At 39.7% G+C, this 26,582-nt stretch overlaps 1 protein-coding gene across 16 annotated transcripts in view; it reads left to right on the plus strand.

The window, feature by feature from the left end:
* Positions 1-26,582, plus strand: part of RFX3 (regulatory factor X3) — a 296,723-nt gene that overhangs the window by 242,043 nt on the left and 28,098 nt on the right. For all 16 annotated transcript variants that reach the window (XM_045468771.1, XM_045468776.1, XM_045468777.1 and 13 more), the window contains 4 exons: positions 3,511-3,608; positions 6,682-6,831; positions 14,024-14,232; positions 24,674-24,827. In XM_045468771.1, coding sequence (XP_045324727.1) covers positions 3,511-3,608; positions 6,682-6,831; positions 14,024-14,232; positions 24,674-24,827 — 611 coding nt within the window. The remainder of the gene's footprint in view (positions 1-3,510; positions 3,609-6,681; positions 6,832-14,023; positions 14,233-24,673; positions 24,828-26,582) is intronic.

Raw genomic sequence — 26,582 nt, forward strand, 5'->3', positions numbered from 1 at the left:
TCGTGGTTGCTTTTGATTTGAAATGAATTCATCTTGGTTTCCACTAAAGTTGAATTCCTGTATAAAAGCATTTACTTTGTCACCCTCCATCACGTTGAGAACCACAAATGCAGTTTCCATTAACAGTAATGGTTAACTGGCATTTGGAGAGAAAAATCTCTCTCTCTCTCTTCTCTCTCTCTCTCTCTATGTATATATATATATATATAAATACATGAGCATTCCCACCATGAAGCAAGTAGGAATTACATAGATAAATTAGGTTTCCTTTTTTAAGGGATGGTGCATATTTGGAACAAACAAAGTCATTTTCTGCACGTGTCAATATAAATGCTACCGTGGATACTTGTGGGAGAGGTAGGCAATTGAAATGATTTTATGCGAACACCTTGACGAGCACATCCTAGTGACCTTAACTTTTCAAGAAGTGGGACAGAATTTCCACTCTGCAATGACATGAATAAAGTAAAAGCAGAGTCTTTTAGCTTGTGAAATTGGCAACCATGTGCTTCAAGTACACTGTTCACAGTTGATTGATGTTAAATCCTAACAAAGTACTGAAGGAGGGATTTTGTAGAAGACAAGGTGAAGATATCAGCATGTGTATGTTTATATTTTCTTTTTTTTCTAAATATGACAAACAGTGGAAGATCGTGCTTTCCACCTGTTTCCCGCCATCTTAAAATATATGCGTAGATACTCATTTACATATAATATCAACGAACACACATAAGTTTGTATAGAAATAAGTTTAGGAAAAAGAAATCCAACTGTCATTGTCTCACATTTTTGTCAGTTGCTAGTATTTTCCGCTCTATCTGCAGCAAGCTTCCTGACTGACAATTGATTAAAAATGACGCTGTCATGGAAAATTGCAGTGTGTAAATTCTCTACTGATTTATGTTCCAGAATCTTGATTTTCCTTGTTTTTGTCTTGCTCCCTGTGCTCTGAGTGATAATCTTAAACAGTTCTGAAGCCTTTTGCTTCTGTTAGCACCAGAAGACTTGTGAAGTCAACAGTTTCCTAAACTAAATCATGTATCAATTTTAATTGACTCTACGCCTCATCATTTTAAGCGCACAGTACACTTGACCTTTGTTTTGTGCAAATTTTGATTCGAAAACCCGTTTCTTCTGCCCAGAAGTTTGTCTCTACATTTAGCAGACAACTCAACTTCAGGAATTTTCACCTGACGTTAGTTTGATAGCTTCTGTGAAGTTACCAGGGACATTAATGTGCTACCGTCCAAAGTACATTTGGAGATTTAATTCTGATTCTGCAACAAGACTTAAGAAAATACAACTTAAATTACAGCTTAAATAGCTATCTTCCGATCACGTGCCTTTTAATATCAATCGCAAGCAAGTTAGCTTTGGAATCGTTTTCAATTGTAAACCATCCATTCATGAGAAAAAGTTGTCAGAGTCAGAATGCACAATTTGATCTGACATGAATCCCTAGAGAGAGAGCAAACTTAATTTTATTTTTAAAAATTATACTTTCCTGGCTACAAGTACTTCACTCTACCATTTACTGTCCAGATGGGATTCCTTTTTTTAGCCAAAAAATGTCTGCATATCACACTAATTTGAAGTCAGCTTGAAGCTACTATATTCTAAAATACATTTATCTGAAAATGAAAAAACAGTGAAGTGTAAGAATTGCATAAGAACTCAACCAGTAACATTTATGTACAATTTTGAGCGTATGTAAAGGTGGCCCCCGATGTCATGTAGTACAGGAAAGCAAAAACTTACAGTCACTTGATATACGAAACATATTTTTCTCTAATAATCTTCCCTAGCATGAAATTTGTCCAGATGAAACAAGACCCATGCTAAATATTTTTTTTTAAAGTAACTTTTCTTGCTTCTTGGTTTTTTTTTTTTTATGCTGATCAAGTAATGCGTTCTATGTTAACAGTAGAAAACATGCAAATGCAGATAGCCAAGTTGAATTTTGAGCAAAATTTGACTGAGTTTCAAAAAGGGTCGTTAATTTTTTTTCACTCTTTTTTCATTTCCATTCATGCCTGCCCTCCATGGTTCTAATACATAAGACAGCAGAAAAATATTTTTCTTTCTTTTTCTTTTTTTGGCTCAAGTGGGAAGCTCTGGAAATTTCACAAGATGCATTCTCTAGAAATTTCCAAGTCCGTGTTTCCAGTAGATGATTGTCATGTTTAAGAGTCGATACTTCTTGAGTGTTTTTCCTGATCAAAATTGAGTCATTTGAACCTCTGTTCTATCATTTGACCAGTGACAGAAATGATTTAAAAAAAAACAGTTGTTTTTGTGATTGGGATAGTGAAATTTGTATCTTTCGCAAGCAACTTGAGCAAGCTAAATTATTTCTAACCCTGCTTTGCCAAAACTGATAGAGAGAAGCATGTCAGACTCATTTGAGCACAGGAAGAAAAAGCAAGGAATTTAATCCCAGCATTAACATTAATATCCTTGGTAGCCTTGGAGAAAAACATAGCTTCTGTGTGTCTTAGACTAGACTACAAATTCGAATGCCTACCACATTATTGAGAACCCACAGAGGTTAATTTCATGTTGTGGGTGTTTCAGACACTTATCTGTTAAATGTCTGAAACTGTCCCCTACACTGAGGAGCGTTGGGTACAGATGAAGTAAAATGCTATTGACTGAATTACTTTGTTGAACAAGAGAAGAAGTCTTTTTTTTTTTTTTTATTATTATACGACAGTCCCTTCTTGTAAAATAATTGTAGTCATTACTGATAACTGATGATGCTTCCAGTCATTTTATGACCACTATAAAAACTACTCTCATGGGACCCAGCCCTCTTTCAGGTCTTAACAGATTCATCAAGAACATGGAACGGACTATTTTAGGAATATCTTAAGAATACCGGTCTCTGTGACAGCAATTTTATCACATTGATCTTTTATCTCTACCTGCCAAGTGAAATGGAGAATAGTTATCCAGAATTTTCAAGTCAGGCAATTTTAATTTTTTCCTTACTTTTCAACAAGAGTAACAGATAACTAATATGATATGTTCTAGCATGAATAGATATGTAGAGGAAGGGAGAAAGCTGTGCAATATTTTCTTTTTAACTGAAGAAAGGAAAATTGATTAAGAGCTTAACAAATCAAGATGAAGAATTTATAAAGAAAATACTTAGCCTTTGAGCATAAAGCTGTTAACGAAAGAGTGTCTCGTTTAAGATAGAAAATTCCATAAGTATATTCACAACTGGTATATGTCGCTATAAGCAGAAACGTTTGAATGTTTTCATTTCCCAACAAAGTGTCATAAATATCTGGGAAAAAAATAGCTTTAAAAGAAAAAAAAACCCAAAATACAATTCTTGGATGCTTTCAAAGTTAGAAATAATGTTAAAAAAGTCTTGTCAATGAGGGCAATATAAGTTCTGTGTTATTTGAAATGTCATATACACGTTTTTTTTCTCTTCTCCTGGAATAAAGATTAATGTTCTTTGGTGTCTTTTTCGTTCTGCTTTTATTCTTTAACATTTAGGTGCCTTGACCCAAGCCATTCGAAATTTTGCAAAAAGCCTTGAAGGTTGGCTTTCCAATGCCATGAACAATATCCCACAGAGAATGATACAAACCAAGGTAAGTTTTTATGTTTTTGCTTTTTCCTCTGTATTTAGAAAATTGTTCTGTATTATGTACAATGTAGAAAATTATTCTGTATTATGTTGGTATCGTAATATATTGAACTTTTCAAACCGATTTTTTATTTTTGCTTTATCACCATGTAATAAAGAACTTTCACAGGAGATGTTGTTTGATAATGCTCCTTTCAAAGAAACTAGAGAATCATTTCAAGTGCGGTGTATTTATAAGCTCTTTTTCCAAAGTATATATTCCAGATTGCTTAATTTCAAAAATTAAAGTGGATCACCTAGAATGTTAAGTAGTTTCCATTTGAGTGAGTTTTAGCTTTTTGAAGTCCCCAACTATACTCATTATATTGCGAAACGTTCATGTAAATTGATACTCTTTTGATTTTCAGCATGTTTTATTTTTTTCAACACTGGAGAATGCTTTTGTGAAGAGGTAGTCATTTCTTAAAGTGAGCAACTGTCTCATAATTGATCAGTGCTTATAAGGAACGTGGATTGTTTAGCTAGAGAAATGAATCCTGATCTCCACTTTGTCTCCTCCTAACCTTACTACTTTAGGTTAATCTGTGAACATATCCTCTGGCAAGATGGGACTGATTTTGTCTAAACTTTGTACCAAAAATTACATTCGTGGCTTTTTCTCAATGACTGTATCCACTGTCAGACTTCAGCCACATACCTTGTCTTTCAATTTGGGGGCATAGTTGAGAGATTGAAGTTCTTGTAGCTGGCAAGTCTCGTTGGTAGCACGAGTAGCTCCCAGTTCTTTCTGCTTTGAGTTAAGATTTGCAATAACACTTTCTAAAGTGTGCAGGAAAAAAAAAAAAAAAAAAAAAAAAACACAGCTAAGCAAAAAAATAAAACACACTGAAGGAACATTTCATCAGTATTCCCACCTTAGATTACTGCTCTAGAGCTATGCTGTTAATGCATGCATTAAGGATAGCCACATTGACTTCTTAAATTTGAATTTTACCTTTAAATTAAACTAAAATTTGAGTTCTTCAGTCACACTAGCTATGTTTCCAGTGGGCCATAGCCCCACGTGACCAGTGGCGACCATATTTGGCAGTATTTACATAGAGCATTTCCATCATTGCTGAAAGTTCTAGAGTGCCACATTGAGGTGGACAAAGACAAGAGGTGCCGTTTGATTATGATGGTTACCGGAACGCTTTCCCATTTGCGAAGTCAGTCATATTCACAACAATACTTCAAACAGTTAAAAACACCTCCCTTCCCAGTATTACCAAAGCGAATGTGGTAGCAATCTGCCATATTGGCCATTTCATCGGTCCCCAGAGTCGATTTGGATGAGCTGCCTTGGTAGAGGGGGTCTTCTGCTTTTCTGCTGTCAGTGACGTGTAGCCTTTTTTTTTAGCTGAGCACTCCCTCAGTGAAGATAATCTACCGTGACAGAGGAAAGAGCATAATGAGGTTATGACTGGCCATTGTTATCAAACATACTCCATCACCGTAACTTAGTTTCTGTGTAACCTTGAGCAAGCTACAGAATCCCTTTAGGTCACAACATGTGTCTAATAGAATAGTTCTAAGAATTAAACAAGGTAATATATGTGAGGCACTTACCGTGGTTTCTGGCACATAGGATGTACTCAGTTAATATAAATCACGGAAATGGAAAAAAGTGTTAAGACTTATTTTTTGAAAGAATGTGACTCCTCCCATGTTCCACGTAGTCCTGAAACGTCTATTAGAACACAGCATCCTTTGACCTGGGAACACCAGTATGGACTATTTAATCAGTTGCTGCTTACGTGCCCATCGTGATTTAATGGCTTACCATACGTTCCTATCAATATGGTAAAATGCTCATTAGGTTTCCTCTGCATGTGATCAGTTTCCAGGAGATCGTGAGATTTAGATATTTACTGAGACTTTTTTTTTTTGACATTATTTTTGATATCTTTCAATGTACCTGTTTTATTCAAGGTCTCAGCAGGAAGCAAATGGTATATCCAAAGGGAGATTAATTGAAAAAAAATTTAAGAAGGGTCTGTTTCCAAAGGTGTAAACAGAGTTAAGAAAACCCGGAGGAATGGTGAAGCACCCCAGGACTAACAATAGTGAGAAGTCCTGAGCATCCCTAGGTCTGAAGGGGAAAGAGGTAAAAGCTATGGCCTTAGGAGATCATCTCCTTCCCCGCCCACCCCACCCCCCCATCCGCCGCCCCAGGACTGTGGTCTTAGACCAGGAAAGCTGGCTTTGCCAAAACGGAGAGAGCAGAGGTTGTAGGGGAATGCATCCTTTGAACTCAACTCTCTTTTTTCCTATCCTTGTGTCCCCTCCCAGTGTCTCTCATTGGCCGAACCCAACTGGAAGGCAGAGTTTAAGGAAAGTGGTTAATGTAGTCCATTCAGAGTAGTCTTCCTGGGCACAGAGCGAAATGAAGAAGGATAGAAGGTGGATGAGGGAAAAATGGAGAAATCCCGGATAGCCTTTGCACATAGATTGAGATTTTTGCTTTATGTCTGATCAGTTTATCGGCTATGTATTTGCTGATAGAAGCTATGAACACTCTTGTTTCACCTGAAAAATTCCCAGGTTTCCACAAAGTAAAGGCGAAAGAGTGAATCTGAATGACATTGCTCTGAAGAGTTCATTTTTTTTATCCATTTAAAAAAGTGAGGCTACATAGTTTGGTTTTCTAAAAAAAAAAAAGAAAAAAATTGTATTTACAGAGTTTGTCGTTGAGGGTCCTACAGAGAGTAAAAAAGAAACGAAAGGCAACATTTTTCCTGCTTCCCTAGACAAAGTCATTTCCTGCAAGACTAGTTTAATTAGTGCTGCGCCCAGATGTGGAAGAACATGAGAGTTTGTTTTAGTGTTGACCTCTACCTACTCAAAAGGAAAATAATACTTGGGTTTAGAGATTTAAATGCTATAATTTACACGTAAGCTCTCGCACGAAATGAACTCGAACTAAGTATCAGAAGGAAGCATTTACAATTTGGCAGGGCAATAAAGATTTGCAGATGACAGTGGTTTCTTTTTCCGGAGAGAAACAACTACCCGATTTTGATGGGATTTCTTTGCAGGTCGCCGCTGTAAGTGCCTTTGCCCAGACTCTGCGAAGATACACGTCGCTCAATCACCTGGCCCAGGCAGCTCGCGCGGTGCTTCAGAACACTTCTCAGATCAACCAGATGCTCAATGACCTCAACCGCGTGGACTTTGCCAATGTCCAGGTACTCCGTTTCCTTTCAAAATGGGTCTTTTGAGGGAAGACGCCTCATTCTTCTTCATGAGGATCGTCGTATTCATTTCCAGAGTCGCATCCGCACACAGACGGCATCTATGTCCACACTGTCCTGCAAGATGAGAGTTTGACTTGGCCAAGACTTTACTGCTCCTCTGTTTTGTGGTTAAAGTCTGCTAAGATTTGTAGTACTAGATGGGAACAGATGTCAGCAGGGTTTGCTAGATAGTTAATGGAGCGGGGACGCTCACAGTCCTTGAAATCAGGTAGGCAAGAGATTAAACTCTTTTAGCTACTAGTTGTGGGACGGTGGGCAAGTTATTTAACTGCTCCGGGCTTTCCTTTCCACACCTTATAATACCTACCTTAGATTATTGTTGACATACGTAGGAATACATGAAGTCCTTTGCACCGTAACGTACAAGAGGTGTATGTTTTTAATAGTGCCCCACCTTGAGGGGCACCTGGGTGGTTCAGTTCAGCGTCCAACTTTGGCTCAGGTCATGATCTCACAGTTCATGAGTTTTGAGGCTTGTGTCAGGCTCTCTGCTGTCAGCTCAGAGCCTGCTTTGGATCCTCTGTCCCCCTGTCTCTCTGCACCTCCCCCTCTTGTGTGCTCGCTCTCTCTCTCTCTCTCTCTCTCCCTCTCAAAAATGAACATTAAAAAAAAAAGTCCCCCCCCTTGAAAGAACTAGGAAGACTTAGAAATTCTATTTCAGAGTGCCTGGTAAATATTTGTTCATTTGAAAGGAATTAGGTGCAAGATGTTTGACTGTTTTGTTCGTCCAAATGAAAAAAAAAAACGTACTTGAACATTGTGATCAAACTATTCACTTGTACTTTAAGGTACACTTAAAAAGACAGCTAATTTAGGAATATTATGAAATCCCACAAATAGTTTATTTCAGATACTAAGGTGATGAAACTAGTTGTTACCATGTAAAAATAGTACATTGCTCACTCAAAGCACAAGCAAAAAAAGAAAGAAATGCAGAAACTGAACATAATCAAAAACTTCTGTGCTTCAAGAGACCAGCAAAAAAAGTGAAACAACTGGTAAGAATTGATGAAATTTTCTACTCCGAAATCATTATTACATAGAAATACCTACCTACCTACCTACCTACCTACCTACATACATACATACATTTGAAAAAAGAATTGAGAAGATTTTTACAAATTCTATATCTGATAAAAAAAATTGTATCTGGAATATGTAAAGAGCTATTACAACCCAATAATAAAAAGATGGCCCAGGTAGAAAATGGGTGGCGACCTCCATAGCCATTTCTCCAAAGAAGATATACCAATGGCCAACAAGGACCTGAAACGATACTTAACGTAATTAGCCACCACGGAAATGCAAGTCAAAACCACAGGAGATACCATTTCCCACACGCTAAAATGGCTATCATGAGACCGGTAATCACAAAAAGAATGAAGGGAGTTAAGGGTGGACTATGCTACCCTAGGAAAGAGATTACCGATGAAAACAAATAGTGCGAGAAGTCAGATGGAGGGCAAGACGAAGGGCACGCTCCTGTGGTCATGGTGAGTAATCAGAGCCTTCACGCACTACTGATTAGAACGTACGATGAGCCCCTTTGGAAAACGGTCTGGCAATTTCTCAAAAGGTTAAACGTGGAGTTTTACCAGATGACTTAGCAACTTCACCCATAGGTACCTACGGAGAGAAATGAAATTGTGTCCACATAAAACTTGTCTGTGGACATTCGTGGCAGCTTTATTCACGTTTGCTGCATAAAAGTGGCAACAACGCACTGCCTGTTCACTCCTGAGAGTGTAAACAAAGTGGGGCATATCCACCCAATGGAATATCGTTAGCAATAATAAGAAATGAAGTTCTGACGGCTGCTACAGTGTGAATGAACCTTGGAAATATTATGCTAAGGGAAAGAATCCAGACACAAAGGACCATGTAGTGGATGATTCCATTTATATGGAATGTGCAGAATAGACAAATCTGTAAGAGACAGAAAGATCCATGACTGCCTGGATTTGGGGGACCGGGAATTGAAGGGTGACATAGGACACAAGGAGTGTGGGGTTTCTCTTGGGGGAAATGAAAACGTCTTAAAATTGTGACGGGTACACAGTTCTGTGAATGTACTACGGGAAGCCATTGAATGCTATACTGCACACAAGTGAATTATATGATACGTGAGTTATATCTCGATAAAACTTAAAAAAAATACCTTGGGGTGCTGGTGGCACCCTGGTACCTGGTACCTGGGTGGCTCAGTCAGTTAAGCATCCAACTCTTCATTTCAGCTCAGGTCATGATCTCATGGTTAGGGATTTTGAGCCCCGCATCAGCCTTTGGATTCTCTGTCTGCCCTCCTCCTACCCACCCTCAGAATAAATAGATAAACTTACAAAAAATACTTTGGCTTAAAAAGAAACCATTAACGACTCCCATTTCTTAGAAATTTTAATCCACAGTTCTGGTCTATTTTCGTTACTTAAATATATCAAAAAGTAGTATTTGGGCTTGATTCATTCTAAGGCGTAGTAATTAGTTAAGTTCATTCTGACTTTCATGGATTGAGCTCAAACTCCTAGTTATGGGGAAAAATTTTTTTAAGATGTATCTTTCTATATATCTATCTATGTATGAACACATATAAATACACACATGCAAACATAAAACGTTCATAAGAGCAAACTGTCTCAGGTTTGCAAAGCCATTGACTTTACATAGTTCATTGAAATTTACATCAACTGATTTTCATGAGAATAAGTTCATATTCCCTTAAAATTTACCCTACAATGTTTCTTTCAAATCTTCATTCAGAAAAGATACTTTAAAAAGTATCTTTTTTTTTTTTTTTTCAGCGTTTATTTATTTTTGGGACAGAGAGAGACAGAGCATGAACGGGGGAGGGGCAGAGAGAGAGGGAGACACAGAATCGGTAACAGGCTCCAGGCTCTGAGCCATCAGCCCAGAGCCCGACGCGGGGCTCGAACTCACGGACCGCGAGATTGTGACCTGGCTGAAGTCGGACGCCTAACCGACTGCGCCACCCAGGCGCCCCTAAAAAGTATCTTTAAAAAAAGTTGAAGTACTAAGGTAACTTGTAGTTTCAAAAAGTAATGTAAGTTCAATAGCAGAAAATATATTTAAGAATGATTCTCCAGGAAAAATAAGATAAAAACAGGGAGGGAGACAAACCATAAGAGACTCTTTAATACAGAGAACAAACTGAGGGGTGCTGGAGGGGAGGCGGGTGGGGAGATGGGTTAAATGGGTGACGGGCATTAAGGGGGGCACCTTTAGGGATGAGCACTGGGCGTCACATGTAAGTGATGAGAATCCCTGGGTTCTACCCCCAAAGTCAAGACTACCCTGGATGTTAACTAACTTGAGTTTAAATAAATAAATTTAAAAGGGAGAATAAGTAAAATAACATGCTTTTTACATATCATTAAAAAAAAAAAGAATACTTCCCAATAATAAACCGCTGAGAAGGGTTTCCTGTAATATTTGTGCATCTGTAACCCTAGGAAGTATTTATGCAAGTGAGTTCTTCTGGGTTATAACTGCCAACCTTGAGACCGTCTTTGCATATACTTGGTGGGTTATACCTCCTCTCTTCTCATCCTCTGCCCACCAATTGAGGCTACGTTTTTCCCTTCCTCTGCTTTCAGCTCCCAAGTTTTCTCGGGTCTGTGTGACAGTTATTAGTGCTGGGACGTGTATGCCCTACCCTCTACCCTCTATCCTCTTTCCTTTCCTCGGGGGAACAGGAACAACAGTGGCATGCCCTTCATGCCCCCCTACACCTTACTTGGCACCCTCGTTTTAATCAGTTATCTCCTTCTTAGGGTGCTACATTCCGTCTCTACTCCCCTCTGGCTTTTCTTTTCTGTTTGGAGGTTTGCTGGGTTTTCCTAGAGTCCCCTGGAGTTCTCCTTCTTCTTCCGTTTCTCATTCCGATTTTATCGCCCTCTCCTGTTCACCTGGAAGTTGTCCCTGCCCCTCCAAGATTGACCTCAGTAGCACGGACACCCGTGGGAGTGATGGCTCTTGCATCAAGGAGACTTTAATGTAAAACAATGAGGTTACATTTCAGTGTAAATAACATAACGCTCCAAAGAGCTCGAAAGTTCGAACAGGTTTCCTTCAGGATATCCATAAATCTTCATCACCATTGCATTCCCCCCTAATTAAATCTTCTTTTCCTCATGCGTTCAAGATGAGTTTCCTACCGCCACATTATTGATTTTCTGTTTCATTGAATCGATAGCATTACAATGGCACCGTTTTTTTGTGTAAGTTTTCCATCTGCATTACGGGCAAGTAGGTTTGGTAGGTCGACCTGATGCGGTATCATCGCATACACTTGGTGGTTGTGTATTTAAAAGACATTCTGATTGTGAAGCTACCGACTCCTCATCATTTTGGATATAATTTATTTGTAAGTTGAGAACATCTCTAATGGTCACCCTTAGCTTTGGCCGTTTACAGAGTTGAAATGTCCAGATTGTTTCACAAGGGAATATTTACAGCGTACTCTGTTATCAGTATGTTTTCAATCTCCAGAGTAGTAAAATGGCGTATAATGTCATTTGAAAAGCCAGACAATGTCCTGTGGTTTTATTTGTCTGAGTTAGGTTTCAGTTCCCCATCATCCTGTCTTTCCTTACAGCTAACTTCCAAGTAGATAGTGAGCTTGAATTTATGGTAAGAAATGAAATGAAATTCCTCCAAAGATACCAGTGCGATATCCTCCCCTATTCTCAGGGCACAAACAAACAGAAAACACCCCCTCCTACAGTGAGTATAGAGTTTCAGTTTTGCAAGATGAAAAAGTTCTGCAGATTGATTGCATAATAAAAAGCAGATGGTTGACACTCCTAGACTGCACTCTTAAAAAATGGGTAAGATGATATGTGTTATGTTCCGTGTTTTTCACCACGATTTTTCAAGTGCTTGGACATTAATGCAAAGAACAAAAACAAACTTCCCAGTCCTTTCCTTGATGCCTAAATTCTTCCCTGGGTACCCTCCAAGACTCTTGATATAAAATTTCCGAGTCATTTGACAGGGTGTGTTGAAGGAGCTTAGCTGTTCTTATGTAATTCTATCATAAAGGAGTAAGCACAGAATTTGCAAAGATAATGGTTTCAAGAGAGATGGTTCCATCGTTCTTCCTAATAGTAAAAAACTGGAACCGATCGGCTTGGTTCTGTAAATAATGGCATATTCATGCCTTACAGCAAATTCAGTCATTCAACAATAAATATAGCTCTACATTCGCCTACATGGAAATTCAGTTATCATATGGAGGTTAAGTGAAACTAAGCAGGATCTCTACTAGAATGTATAATAGGATCCTTTTTTTACCCTAAGTATTTATATATGCATCAGCACATATCATATGTGCAAAGTTTGAAAGGTTTACACATCAGCATGTTGTAGTTAGCTCTTAGCGTTGACATCTTAGATACTGTTAATATTTTTTTTCCTTTGTGCTTGTTTGTATTTTCAGGTTTTTCTATAATTCTATTTTAGTGTACTTAAAACATTTGAAAGTGATACTTAGGAGGTAATTCTGAAAGACTTTATGGCTGATAATTAGGTAAGAGAAGGATAGGGGGTGGTGTCATCTGTTGAGAATTTAGAAGAAACTGGAGGTCTCCCTGGGGAAATAAAATAAATTCAGTTTGGGCATTTTGTATTTGAAATGCCTCCCGGTTGAAATGTCTCTTGAATAGGTAATGTCTATACGATCAGAAGAGACGCTGGAACCAGAGAATGAAGATTAGGGGTTTATTCAGCCGAAACTATCTATGCGAATGAACTTGTCCTCTGAGAGCTCGGAGAATGGAAGCTATAAACACCCTCTGCAGAAAAATACACACGTAATCACAATGTTTTAGGTGTAGAATTAGGACCTTCACAGACACCCCTCCACGGGAGCTTATCTCGAAAACATTATCTGCATGCGGTGAACCCGGCTTAAAAGTTCCTGTCACATTTCATTTCTCTATTATATGCTGGGAACACGAGGCCCACATAGATTACGTGGGTTACTTGAAGTCAGTTTAGTTGATTTGCGCCCTGTATTAAGATCCACGTCCTCTGATTCTCCGCCAAACGTTATATTACCAAATGATTATATTTCGACATTGAGAGTATATACTTTTTAACGTTAAAATACAGTATAGCCCTGGAAACGTCCTAAAACTTAGAGCAACTGCTGGAACGTAGCTTTAAAAGTTCTTGTTCCCACAGCTGTTACCAACCATGAAACTTCCCAGTCAGAGCCAGAAGGAAAACAGTAGTAATCGAAATCCTTGGCAGGTAGATGTCTACATTTTCTCAAAAGTAGTTTTGTTTTTGCTACTGTTGTATCTCAGTTGTGTGGTTCCCAAAGCCTAAACCTCATACAGCATGTGTTTCCACCCAGTACCATTGAGTTCATCCGTCCAACTTACCCTAAATCTTCTCGAATGGATTGACTTTAAAGTTTTATCTGATTGGGTTGTGGGGGCCGGGGGGGGGGGGCAGTGAGGAAAGGGAGAGAGAGAACTTTTGAAGGCAGTATAAAAACAATAGAAGGAAAGACTGCAGACTGTTGGCTCAGATTCTCTTTTTCGGGGGTGATCATGTATTTTATTTTTATTTTTAATTTTTTTAATGTGTATTTATTTTGAGAGAGAGAAAGCGAGCTGGGAAGGGGCAGAGAGAGAGGGAGAGAGAGAATCCCAAGCAGGCTCCACACCATTTTAAGGTTTATTTATTTTGAGAGAGAGAAAGTGAGCTGGGAAAGGGACAGAGAGAGAATCCCAAACAGGCTCCGCACATCAGCGCAGAGCCCAATGCGGGGTTTGATCCCACGTACTGTGAGATCGTGACCTGAGCCTAGATCAAGAGTCAGGGGTAACCGACTGAGCCCGCCAGGCGCCCCCGGAGATCGCATATTTTGATCCTTCACGCAGACCAGCTGACGTGGAAAAACCCAAGTCATGCTGTTTCGTGCACCAGGCGGTGTTCATTTCCTTGACAGCTGACAAGTGGTTGTTCACGTTCCCAGTTCCTTCGGTGGCTTGAAGCCTTCGTGCTAATTTCCCGCCGTGCCCCCGGTTTGCAGGCTGCTGTTGGAGGAAAAGGTGTGGGGCTGAACTTTTCCTCTGCTTTCTGTGTACCGTCCCAGGAGCAGGCCTCCTGGGTGTGCCAGTGTGACGACAGCATGGTTCAGAGACTGGAGACGGACTTCAAGATGACCCTCCAGCAGCAGAGCACCCTGGAGCAGTGGGCCGCGTGGCTGGACAACGTGATGATGCAGGCGCTGAAGCCCTACGAGGGGAGGCCCAGTTTCCCTAAAGCTGCCAGGCAGTTCCTGCTAAAATGGTCTTTCTACAGGTATCGTGCTCACTTTTTCCCAAGCTTTATTCTTCACGCGCTGCAGATGCGCGCGCGCGTGCGTGTACCTGTTTCTCAGACAACAGACAAGACACGAGTGAAGGCTTGGGGTGCAGACTCCCCGTGGTGATTACCCTCCGCCCACCCCCGGTGATGCCAGCATCATGGGATCGCTCCAGGAGCTTTACGGGAATAATCTGTCAGGAGGAGGAAACCTCTTGCTCCCAGCCCTGGAGTTCTCACCTGGGGACGTCTCATAGCTGCCGTGTGCAGCGACAGAAACGGGCCGGTGTCGTCCTCTCTGCTGCAGACAGGCATTATGTGGGCTTCTTTCCGGAAGACTTAACACCACTCGCTTGATTCTCTAGTGAGGTGATTTGCAAGCTGTGGTCCCTAGACCAGGAGCATCAGGAGACGTATTCGAAAAGCGAATTCTCAGGCCCCGCCCCCCAAGCCGTTAGGATCAGAAACGGCAGAGCCAATCAGATAGGGAGCAACAATCTGTGCTTTTATTTTTTCTTAACATCATTTATTGTCAAATTGGCTTCCATACAACAACCAGTGCTCATCCCAACAAGTGCCCTCCTCCGTGCCCATCACCCACTTTCCCCCCCAATGCCCCACCAACCCTCAGTTTGTTCTGTGCTTTTAAAAAAGTCATTTAGGTGATTGTGATGTATGCTCACATCCATCTAGTTAATTTCTTAATTTTATCAGGTACAACCTGGCTGCGTGTTAGAATTAGTGTAAAATGAACAAAAATCTTACATACCTCCCCAAACCCTCCTGAATGAATCAAAATCTGGGCGGGTGGGTAATAGTGATTAGGGATAGAGCTGATGTGAAAATGTCTTCAGAAAGCTTCCTCTTGGTGATTCTAATGCATAGCCGGTTTAGGAACCAATAATCTAGTAGTCGCTAAGTACAATACGAGTCACTTAACGGCCAAAATAATATAGATATAAATGTATGGTTTTATCAACCTGGAACCCCGGAAGAGAAAGCCCTTCGGATTGCATGATGTATGACATCAAATGTTGGGATGAGTCGTTGACCATATGTCTCCTGCAAGGGCTAAAAGCAGAGCCTTGTACATAGGCTTATACACCAGAAATACAGGGGATGAATGGAGGGATAGACTTGCATTTCGTAACATGACTTAGTTAAGTTATATTTCTGACCCTGGGATTTTTTTTCTACTGGTAGGAGTTTAGTGGGTTTTTTTGCTTCTTTGGATTATGTCAGCAGCTGCTTCGGCTCTTACCGGAAGCGATTTCTTTCTTTCAGCTGATTTTACTTGATTTCATCCAATTCTTACTTCTTAAGCTCAAGTAGTCCCATAGATCCTTTATAGGTGCTTAATTACAAGTTAGCTTACTCTTACACCCTGAAAATGGTCTCATGTTTAGCCCAGGGTCCAACTCAGCAAAAGGAAGCCTGCCGGTTTTCTATTATTGTTGTCTTGTTTTTGGAATGGCGTAATTCCACAGCTCGGTGCCTCCTACATTTAATAATACCTTTAACCCATGTGATTTGAGAAGCGCTTTATTAAGATGTTGCCTGACTCCGTGACCCCCTGGCACAGTGCAGTAAAACCAGTGTTAGCTTAGATCTGGGTGTGAATGAGAAAAATGTTGATGAGGACTGTTGAAGTTTTCCCCGCTACGTGGAGAAGATTTGGAAAGCATTGTCACAGTGTGTCCAAGAAGATACAGCAATAGTCATAGTAATAGTAGAATTCCAAATTTTAATTTGAGAACATTTCTTCAGAAGGTTTCAGGTATTTTCCCATTTGCTTGTGACTTGACGCTTTTTATTCAAACATTTTCTTCTCAGAAAGTCATACAGATGGTATATGTATTTCATGAATGATGGATGAAACCAGTTACACAAGCCAGTTATTCTAAAACCTATATGGCCAAAAGCTGGGTGCATTCTCTAGATCAGAAAAAAGCAAGGTGTTTTTTTTTTTTTCCTTCCTAACTGCTTTCTTATGTTGTTATGTCAGACTTGCACTTACTTCTTCCTGTGGGTTTTTTTTTTTTTTTTTCTATATTTAGTTGATATCGTTTTAGAAATATACCCCTGGAGCCTTCGTCTCCACAGAGATCCGTTGCAAGTATCTTGAAAGGAGAGAAAATTACTTACTTGTATTTCTTGTTCTCTGCAGAAATACAAACCCCGTAGACCATCACTTGTCTGCCCTCTGTCCTCCCTGAGTTGGGGATAATTGGCTTGTTATTATTAGACACTATTATGGGTATTATTTTCATTTCAAAAAGACTCAAAGGCGTAGAGTGCAGGACCACAGAAGGAAAGGCATATTCAGACAGATGCGTACCTCCTGCTTATAGGCAAAGTCCACAGCTTAGAAACGTAGAGCCCTTAAATCCGAACTGTTTTTTAGTGGGGCGTAATAACATACTGAGTAATGAAAACTGCATTCACAAACTATCAGAGAAGCGGAATTATAGAGGTTTTTTTTCTTCTTCTTCACAGTTTTGGCCTTGTAATAAGAGTTTGGCAGTCACACACACAGACCCTTGGTGTTCTGAAGTCAGTTAATCTGATAATTTCTCAAGGTCTCTGTATCTATTTACATGCATACAAATGGGGAAATGGGCTGGCAGAGAACTGTGACGGCAGCAGGTTGAAGCCTTGCTACAGATACCCTCTGCTCCAAATGGGGGTCTCTCCTTGCTAACCTGGCTTGGAAGGACTACTGTTGGCTCCCCAGGAGGTGGGAAAAAATATTACCACCTTTCCTGGGCAGAAATGGAGAAGTTATGTGGGCCATTTCTCAGCTTGTGTGTTTTGTGGTTAACAGAACAGAACATTCCTCAGAGCTACCCTGAGAGTCATCCAAATATCCCATTTTTAAAGAACAAAATTTATAGCTCTGATACAGTGACTCAAAAGGGGGGACAGGGAATGTAGTTTGCTTACAACTGGACAATTTATAAATCTTCCAAAAAGTAATATTCTTTTGGAATCAACTGTAAGCACTGTTTTAAAAGAGAGTTTGCATGGGGGTCACAGGAGGGATGTTCTCCCTTTTCTTCTGAGGAAGGGTGTGATAGCTCCCCCAATACACAAAGAGGATCATTTGTTAGGGTCTATGTTTCAGCGCCCAGACCATAAGTCTCTCATCCATGACAAAATAATTAACTTGATAAGTCTGAGTGTACAAGAAGTTGAATTCATGGTAACTTAGCAACATGGAATTCACTTAGTCAGTTTTTGCAACATATCTTATAGAAGTCCGAGTCAGACAAAAAGTTTCCAACTAAACTGTTAAATGTGTCATTTAATACTTGGCCTGTAGGGCAAAGGCCCAACATAGAGGGGATACTAAAGTAGCATCGATAATATGATTCAACTGATTCTTTTCTAAACATGGGACAATAATTTCATGCTTATTGGGGCGCCTGGGTGGCTCAGTTGGTTAAGCATCGGACTTCGGCTCAGGTCATGATCTCTCGGTCCTTGAGTTCGAGCCCCGTGTCAGGCTCTGAGCTGTTAGCTCAGAGCCTGGAGCCTGCTTCCGATTCTGTGTCCCCCTCTCTCTCTGCCCCTCCCCCGTTCATGCTCTGTCTCTCTCTGTCTCAAAAATAAATAAACGTTAAAAAAAATTAAAAAAAATAATTTCATGCTTATCAGCGTTTTCTAAAAATCACTAGGTGTTATAACTGAAGGTCAGCGGATTGTTTTTAATTTTCCACCAGATTTCAGGATTATATGTGTATTTTATGCTGAAATAAGGTGACTGCCTAACTGTGCAAGATTTACAAAATACTCCGAATAAAATCCAAGGCTCTGTCCTGGAGACCCGACACGGACCAGGAGGTAGTGCCCCCAGACCCATTGTATATTCTCTCTTTGCTGACTTTCTTCCAGCCACACTAGCCTCCTGGCTGTTCTTTGAACACATCAAGCCCGGGTCTGCCTCAGAGTCTTTTCATTTGCTCCCGTTTCTGCCAGGAAAGTTCACATGTTCTCGCTTGGCTCACTTCATTCCAGTTTCTGCTCAGTGATACCACCTTTTCAGAAAGAGTCTTACTGACAACCTAACTGAAATGCTCGTCCCCATGATTCTGTATTTTTTTAGAGGATTTATTTTTTTTTTCCCGACTTATGTTTTTTCCCTGATCTACTGTGTCCATAGGATTTACCTACCTTTTTATTTTGTATCTGCTTGTGTTTCCTCAACTGTTTTCTCTTAGCAGAAGGTGAGTTCTGCTAAAACCAAAATTTTGCCTAACTGGTTCTAGAATAAGACCATGGCACAGAGTAGGAATGCAGTAAACATCTATTGAGTGGATGGAGGTAAATTCTCTTGGAAAAAAATCCGTGGAGTCTGCATATTAGAGTATTATCAGAAAGCTACTTAGTGTGAATATTTTCCTTAGTCACTAACATGATTTCAGGGTTTTTCTATCTTAAGGGAATAAAGGCCTAAAATTTGAACTTAGAAATATATATTATATATAATTCATTCTCTATCTGTGATATTTATCCCTGCAAAGATTTATTGACATTCAACTGACTCAGAATTGGTTTTTTATATTTATAAAGTCATCTTTTAAAATGAACATTTTAAAAGTTTATTTTATTCATGTTGAGAGCTAGAAAGGCAGAGGGAGGGGCAGAGACAGAGACAGACCAAGAGAATCCCAAGCAGGCCCTGAGCTGCCAGTGTGGAGCCCGACATGGGGCTCGAACCCAGAAACCATGAGATCGTGACCCAAGCTGAAATCAAGAGCCAGACGCCCAACGAACTGAGCCACCCAGGCGCCCCATAAAAGAAACATTAAAAAAAATTTTTTTAACCTTTATTTATTTTTGAGAGAGAGAGACAGAGTGCAAGTAGGGGAGGAACAGAAAGAGAGGGAAAATAAATATTTTTAAATGAAATCAAGGGGCGCCTGGGCAGCTCAGTTGGTTAAGCGTTTGGCTTCGGCTCAGGTCATGATCTCGCAGTTCGTGAGTTTGAGCCCCACATCGGGCTCTCTGCTGACAGCCCGGGGCCTGGACCCTACTTCAGATTCCCCCCCTCTCTCTCTCTTCCCTTCCCTCTCTGCCCCTCTGCCCCTTGCACTCTCTCTCTCAAAAATAAACATTTTAAAAAAATGAAATCAAGATGCACTCGCTTTAGAAAATATTTGAAATACTAAAAATAACAAGCACAGGTGCCTGGCTGGCTCACTCAGTAGACCCAACGACTCTTGATCTGGGGGATGTAAGTTCGAGCCCCACGTTGGGTGTAGAGATTACTTAAAATCTTTTTTTTTTAAGAGGCATGTGGGTGGCTCAGTCATTTAAGCATCTGGCTCTTGGTTTCAGCTCCTGCAATGATCTTGTGGCTTGTGAGTTTGAGGCTCTGTACTGACAGCATGGAGCCTGCTTGGGATTCTCTCTCTCTCTCTCTCTCTACCCCTCCCCTGCTGGTATGCTCTCTCTCTCTCTCTCTCTCTCTCTCTCTCTCTCAAATAGATAAACTTTTTAAAAAAATCTTTGAAAAAATAATGAGGAATAAACTTACATCATAATTTCAATACCCCGAAATAACCACTGGTAAATTGTTGGGTTTTTTTTAGTGTTCTATAAAATTGGAATCTAGTTATTTACCATGGTTTATTATCTGTATCTTTCCCTAAGCATTTTCATTTAACATTGTATCTTAAGCATTTCTCATCATTAAACATCTTCAAACACATAACTTTTAATGTCCTCACAATATTCACTATTGTTATGTGTATGTGTCATGTGTTATTTAAACATTACCTTTTCCCCTCATTCTGAAGCATTTTGGTGGCTTTTGGCATTATGATACAATTATAAAAAATACTGTCTTGATTATCTTTGCATGAAATTGGCCATGTATCTTCAGACACATTTTGGTAAAAAGGGTTGAACTTTTTAAAGGGACTAACACAGTATTAATGAAGTGTGCTCTCTCAATGCTAATAAAATATTACACATCCCCATTTATTTAAGGATAGGATTTTTTTTAATTGTAAGACAGTTGTTATATTAAAATGACTCCCACACATTTTACTTCTTTAACTTGACATTATATCATAGTTTATATCATACTTTTATATCATTATATCATATTTTTCCATGTTACTACCTTTATGTCCAATCTCCCTCATTTCTTTAAACTATTGCATACAATTGATATATGAATGAGCCATCATTTATTGAACCACCATCAACTAATGGATATTTAGTGTTCCCTCCTAGTTTCTCACCAGTATAAATACTGCTACAGTTAAAATTATCTTTGTTCATTTGTGTGAATTTATGGAATTAGAATTGGTAAGTCAACAGTTTTCTGCCTTTTTAGTTTTGAGACATAGTGCCAAATTTCCCTTCACCGCCAAAGTTTTGTGAATGTATACTCGCAAAAACAGTAAACGAGAGTTATTTTCCCATCTTTTTCGGCAGCACCGGACCTTTTCATCTCTTACAGTACGATAGATGCTATGTGGTGTTTAATTTGTAATTTTGAGTAAGGTTAGTGAAATTTTGTATGTTTGTTAGCCTTTTGTCTTCTCTGGGATATATGATGAATATTTTCTGTCTTTAACAAGAGATGCAATTAGCAAATATTCTGCTTCAATTCGAAATTATTTACTCCAGCTGATCAAGTTTGGATCAGTTTAGGTAAAACTGTTATCCAAAATTTTACTGTTACTTTTGTGTTGTGTTTGCTTTCGCTTTTTTAAGTAGAGGGATTTCTCTGCCTTTTAAGATTTTTCCATAGGAAAACAAATGTTTGGTTTCAAATAGGTATTGTGTTTATATTTATTATTTTTACAAATGGGTTATGTGTCATTAAATTTTAGGAAAGGCATGCGTAGAATTATAAACATCATTTTTTATCTGTGGCATAGGAATGAAAGAATTAATCTATTTTTAGTAGCTCACTTACTGAGCTCTAAACTTAAGGTATTCACTAAGGTATTTGAGTCTACGGAATTGTTCACTCGAACTACGGTTTATGACAATGAATGTATTATTAACTCTAATATATGTAGTACCGTGGCAATGAGTAGTTTTCCTTTTTTTTTCAATTCCAGTATAATTAACATACAGTGTGAAGGTAGTTTCAGGTGCACAATATAGTGATTCAACAGTTCTATACGTTCCTCAGTGCTCAACACGCATGATAAGTGTGCTCTTAATCCCCATCCCTATTTCACCCGTCCTCCCACCCACCTCCCCCCTGGTAACTATTAGTTTGTTCTCTGTAGTTAAGAGTCTTTCTTGGTTTGTCTGTCATTTTTTTTATGGCTTAAATTCCACATAGGAGTGAAATCACACAGTATCTGTCTTTCCCTGACTTATTTTATTTAGCATTATACACTCTAGCCCCATCCATGCTGTTGCAAATGGCGAGATTTCATTATTTTTTATGGCTGAGTAATATTCCATTGAATATATACACCACTTCTTTGTCCATTCACCTCTCAGTGGACATTTGAGCTGCTTCCGTAATTTGGTTATTGTTGCTGCAATAAACAGAGGGGTGCATGTATTCCTTTGAATTAGTGTTTTTATATATGTAAGTAAATACCCAGTAGTGCAACTAATGGATCATAAGATAGTTCTGCTTCTAACTTTGAGGAGCTTCCATACTGGTTTCCACAGTGGCTACACCAGTTTGCATCTCTGCCAATAGCACACCAGGGTTCCTTTTTCTCCACAGCCTCACCAACATTACTTGTGTCTTGTGTGTTTTAGTTTTAGCCATGCTGACAGGTGTGAGGTGACATCTCATTGTGGCTTTGATTTGCATTTCCCTGATGATGAGTGAGATCGAGCATCTGTCATTTGCAAATATCTTCTCCCATTCCTCAGGTTGTCTTTTGGTTTTGTTGATTATTTCCTTCACTGTGCAGAAAATTTTTATTTTCACGTAGTCCCAATAGTTTATTTTTGCTTTTGTTTCCCTTGCTTTAGGAGACATACCTAGAAAAATGTTGCTACAACCAATGTCAGAGAAATTAGTAATGGAGTTTTCTTTTTTTTTTTAATTTTTAATGTTTAATTATGCGTGAGAGACAGAGAGAGAGAGAGACAGAGAGAGAGAGACAGAGAGAGAGAGCATGAGCAGGGGATTGGCAGAGAAAGAGGGAGACACGGAATCTGAAGCAGGCTCCAGGCTCCGAACTGTCAGCACAGAGCCTGATGCAGGGGTTGAACCTGTGAATTGTGAGATCATGACCTGAGCCAAAGTTGGATCCTTAACTAATTGAGCCACTCAGGTGCCCCATAATGGGTAGTTCTCTGAAGATCTCCTATCCATTATCTCATTTGACCTTCAGACTAACCTTGAACCTTAAAATGTTGAATGACATGCTTACACTTAAAATCACATACTGGTTAACATGACTCTGCCTCACTCCAAATTCCTGCTTTTTCTTTTCTTTTTAATAAGTAAATCCACCAATAAGAGGTCCCCTGCCATCATCATATAATAACCTTCTGTTCTTGCTGCTATAACCAACTGAGTTTGAGAAACTCAGCTTCTCCTGTATATTATAATTGTAACCACTTCTATTTAAGTAGTGATCTGTTCATTCATAAGTTTATTTCACATCCTTGAAATAATCATATAAGTTAGGTAAGACCAAAAATGTGGCTTTTATTTTTACCCAAGAAGAAAACCAATCTCAGGGAAATGGTTTGTATGAAGTTGACAGTGAATTAATGAAGAGCCGGATTCAGAATGTAGGGCTTAGAGTTTCAGATGTACCCTGGTGATCTGCCACTTGCCAAATTAAATGTATAGAATTTGATATATTAATAGCCCCTACATAAATAAAGTTGACAATGAAACAGAAAACAGAAGCACAGTCTTTTTCCATCTGCCTGACATTTTACATTTCCTCGTTGCAAAACAGGCCATAGGAATATCAGCCTGTACATTTATGAGATTTCATTTATAGATTCCATCTATCCGAGAATATAATGGCTGTTTGAGTTTTCCTGGGCCAAAAATCTCTAAAAAAGACCACAAAATGAAAGTGATAAGAAACACACGTGCGCACGTGCACGCACACACACACACACACACACACACACACACACACAGCCACCGCTGACTCTAAGATAGAAATATTAAGGAGGTTTGAAGTGCATGGACAGGCTCCAAGACTGACACATCTTCAGCGAGGCCAGGATCGTTTAGGACTGTTTTCTGTTTTAATTATAATAGAGAAGACGCACCTAGGTGGCTCAGTCAGTAAAGCATCTGACTGTTAATTTCAGCTCAGGTCGTGATCCCAGGGTCGTGGGATCAAGCCCCGTACTGGGCTCCATGCAGAGCCTAGAGCCAGCTGAGATTCTCTCTCTCTCTCCTTCTGCTCCTCTGCTCGTGCACTCGTGCGTGCACTCTCTCTCTCTCTTTCTAAATAGATATATGCATATATATATTTATTTATTACATTTATATATACAATATATATTTATAATAGAATATATCGTTAGTGTTAATATTCACATTTTGGTATCATATTTTATAAATTAAACGTTTGCTTTTTTTCAAACATATGCATTTCTTAATTAATTGTATTACACTTATTTCTAATGGAAAATCACCAGAATTTAAATGGAAATCAGTCAGAAGTTGAAATCACGTAATAAATTTGCCTTCTGACGGGATTCGCAGGGGTTCCCGTATGTACCTCCATTCCAGATTGCCACATCTGGGAGCATTACTTAGTATATTTCACAACCTTTGTGTGGCACAGATACCTCTTTCTTCCCAAGTGTGCGTCCAGAGTTGTTATTGCTGAGAGGTGGTGATGTGTTGTTTGCCCGTCAGTAAGACTTCCCTCAAAGTTGCTTTTCCTTCGGGTGGTGATGAGTTGTCAGTCTTTCAGAAATCTTTTTTGTTCAGTTCTGATCCATCTGCGAGAGTAATGCAATCAGAAGGCTCGCCCGTGACAATGAAATGGTTTTTCCCAGTGATGAGCTGTCTAGGTCTGATAAGGATCTAACGAAACCCACTAAGGGTTACCTCTTTCCCACCCTGTTTATTCTTTTTTTTAAATTTTGTTAAACATTTTTTTCATTTTTGAGAGACAGGCACGGGCAGAGGAGGGGCAGAGAGAGAGGGAGAAGCAGGCTCCAGGCTCTGAGCTGTCAGCACAGAGCCCAAGGTGGGGCTGGAACCACAGACCAGGAGATCATGACCTCAGCTGAAGTCGGTCGCTTAACCCACTGAGACTGCCCCCCCCCCCGCCCCCAGCGTCTCTCCCGCCCTGTTGAAAAGAGTTGAGCCAACTGCTTTCAGTAATGAAATTATTGCGTGGCAGGTTGTGTGTTACACTGGCCTCTTAGGCCCTCTCGCTGAACTTCGTCTGGGAAGAAAAGTAGGTTGAACTGGTCACTAACATTGGCTGCATATATGTCTTCTCTCTTGAAACAGCTCAATGGTTATTCGGGACTTAACCTTACGCAGTGCTGCTAGCTTTGGCTCCTTCCACCTGATCCGTCTCCTCTACGACGAGTACATGTTCTACTTAGTAGAGCATCGTGTTGCTCAGGCAACAGGAGAAACACCCATTGCAGTCATGGGCGAGGTAAGAGAGGCCGCAAGAGCCGTGACTCACGGGGCTTTGAGAAAAGAAACTGAATTTCATTTTAACTTAAATATATTATTTACTGATGAAAGCAATTGTTTCTGACCGTGGAGGAAGATCCTGAGGGGCTGTAGAGTTACTGAAAGGGGGGGGGGTCCTTCAATCCCTCTTATATTTACTTTCTTAATGAAAAGATTTCTAAAATTATAAATTATATCACGTGAAAGTTCGTGGGCTGTTTCAATATGTTGTAAAGGTGTCTATGGAAGGGAAAAGTTTGAGAATCACTGGCCTGAACAGTGATTGAACAGAAAATAAGTGATTGAACCCCCATTGAACAGAAAATAAGAAATATTGATGTTTCTGGTAAGGCGCAGGGCTACAAACACAGAGGGCAGAAGTAAATATGTATTTTGTAGACTCTTCCTCCAAGTGCCCAGGAACAGAAGAAATGATCCAATTTCAGAAGGCTAGTAATAGTGATGGTGGTGAGGATAGCTAACATTTTGGGGATACTTACTATGTGTCAGGCACAGTTTGAGGACCTTTATAGGTGACAGAGGATTGGACACTTAGCTTTTTGAGGTAGGTACCACGTTATCCTATTTTACGGTGCATTTCTGAGGTTGATGTGGAAAGCTAAGGACACAGAGGAAATGGTTATGTGGCTGATGCGTGGTGGAGACCTGTTTCAAAGACTCAGACTCTGATTTTCGAACCCTGGCTTCTAATTGCTAAAGATAGAAAGAAAAACAAAGTAACTCCAGAATTTTTAAATTTTTTTTAACGTTTATCTATTTTTGAGACAGAGAGAGACACAGCATGAACGGGGGAGGGTCGGAGAGAGAGGGAGACACAGAATCTGAAGTAGGCTCCAGGCTCTGAGCCATCAGCACAGAGCCCGACGCGGGGCTCGAGCTCACGGACCATGAGATCATGACCTGAGCCGAAGTCGGATGCCCAACCGACTGAGCCACCCAGGCGCCCCATCTTCAGAATTTTTAGATAGAAAATAAAAATATCTTATTTTCAGCGAGCGTCAAAAAGCTGATACTCTGATGTAAATTTACACGAGGATTGGTTAATATGATGAGGAATAGATACAAATCCTCCGGTAATTCTGCACCAGTGTATTTTGTGGTACTGAATCGGGGGTCCTTCCGACGTTCCTAGATTATGCACCAAATTTGGCCATATTACAAATTACCCGAAGCAGTAAAGAAGACATGTGCCTTTTAAAGCTGTGTGTCTGTGCTTGTTTAAATTTAAAGTCAAAATAATTATGAGACCCTTTTCCTAGCTTAAGAAATAAGATAATAAAGGTATAAATTAAAAATACATTAAAATACCTCAAGGACCTTTATAAGTGCGCTAATACAAATAAAATACACGTCAGACTTATTCAGAATGTTCTTGAAAAGATTCCTTTGTCCCTCTTTAAAATCCCTCGCTGTGCGCTGATGTGTTATGTGTTTGTAAGACGCTCAATGGTGCTTTTGCTTTAATGATGCCAACGATGTATATATGTGTGTGAGATTTAGCAAGAATCGCTGAGCTAGGCGGGACCTCATGGAACCAAAACCATCTGGCCTTTTCTTAGATTTGACCTCCCCTTAATGCCTTTTTCAGTAGTTGTCTTACAGATACCTGGTTGCCAAATGCCCAGTTGGCGCGTAGACTAAGTACTGTAAATTTTCTCAAGTCAGGGCCCAACACCTTGGAAACAGACATGCCTCTTGGTCTGTTTAACACGTC

This window comes from Leopardus geoffroyi, chromosome D4 (assembly GCF_018350155.1).
Source record: "Leopardus geoffroyi isolate Oge1 chromosome D4, O.geoffroyi_Oge1_pat1.0, whole genome shotgun sequence".
NCBI lineage: Eukaryota > Metazoa > Chordata > Mammalia > Carnivora > Felidae > Leopardus > Leopardus geoffroyi.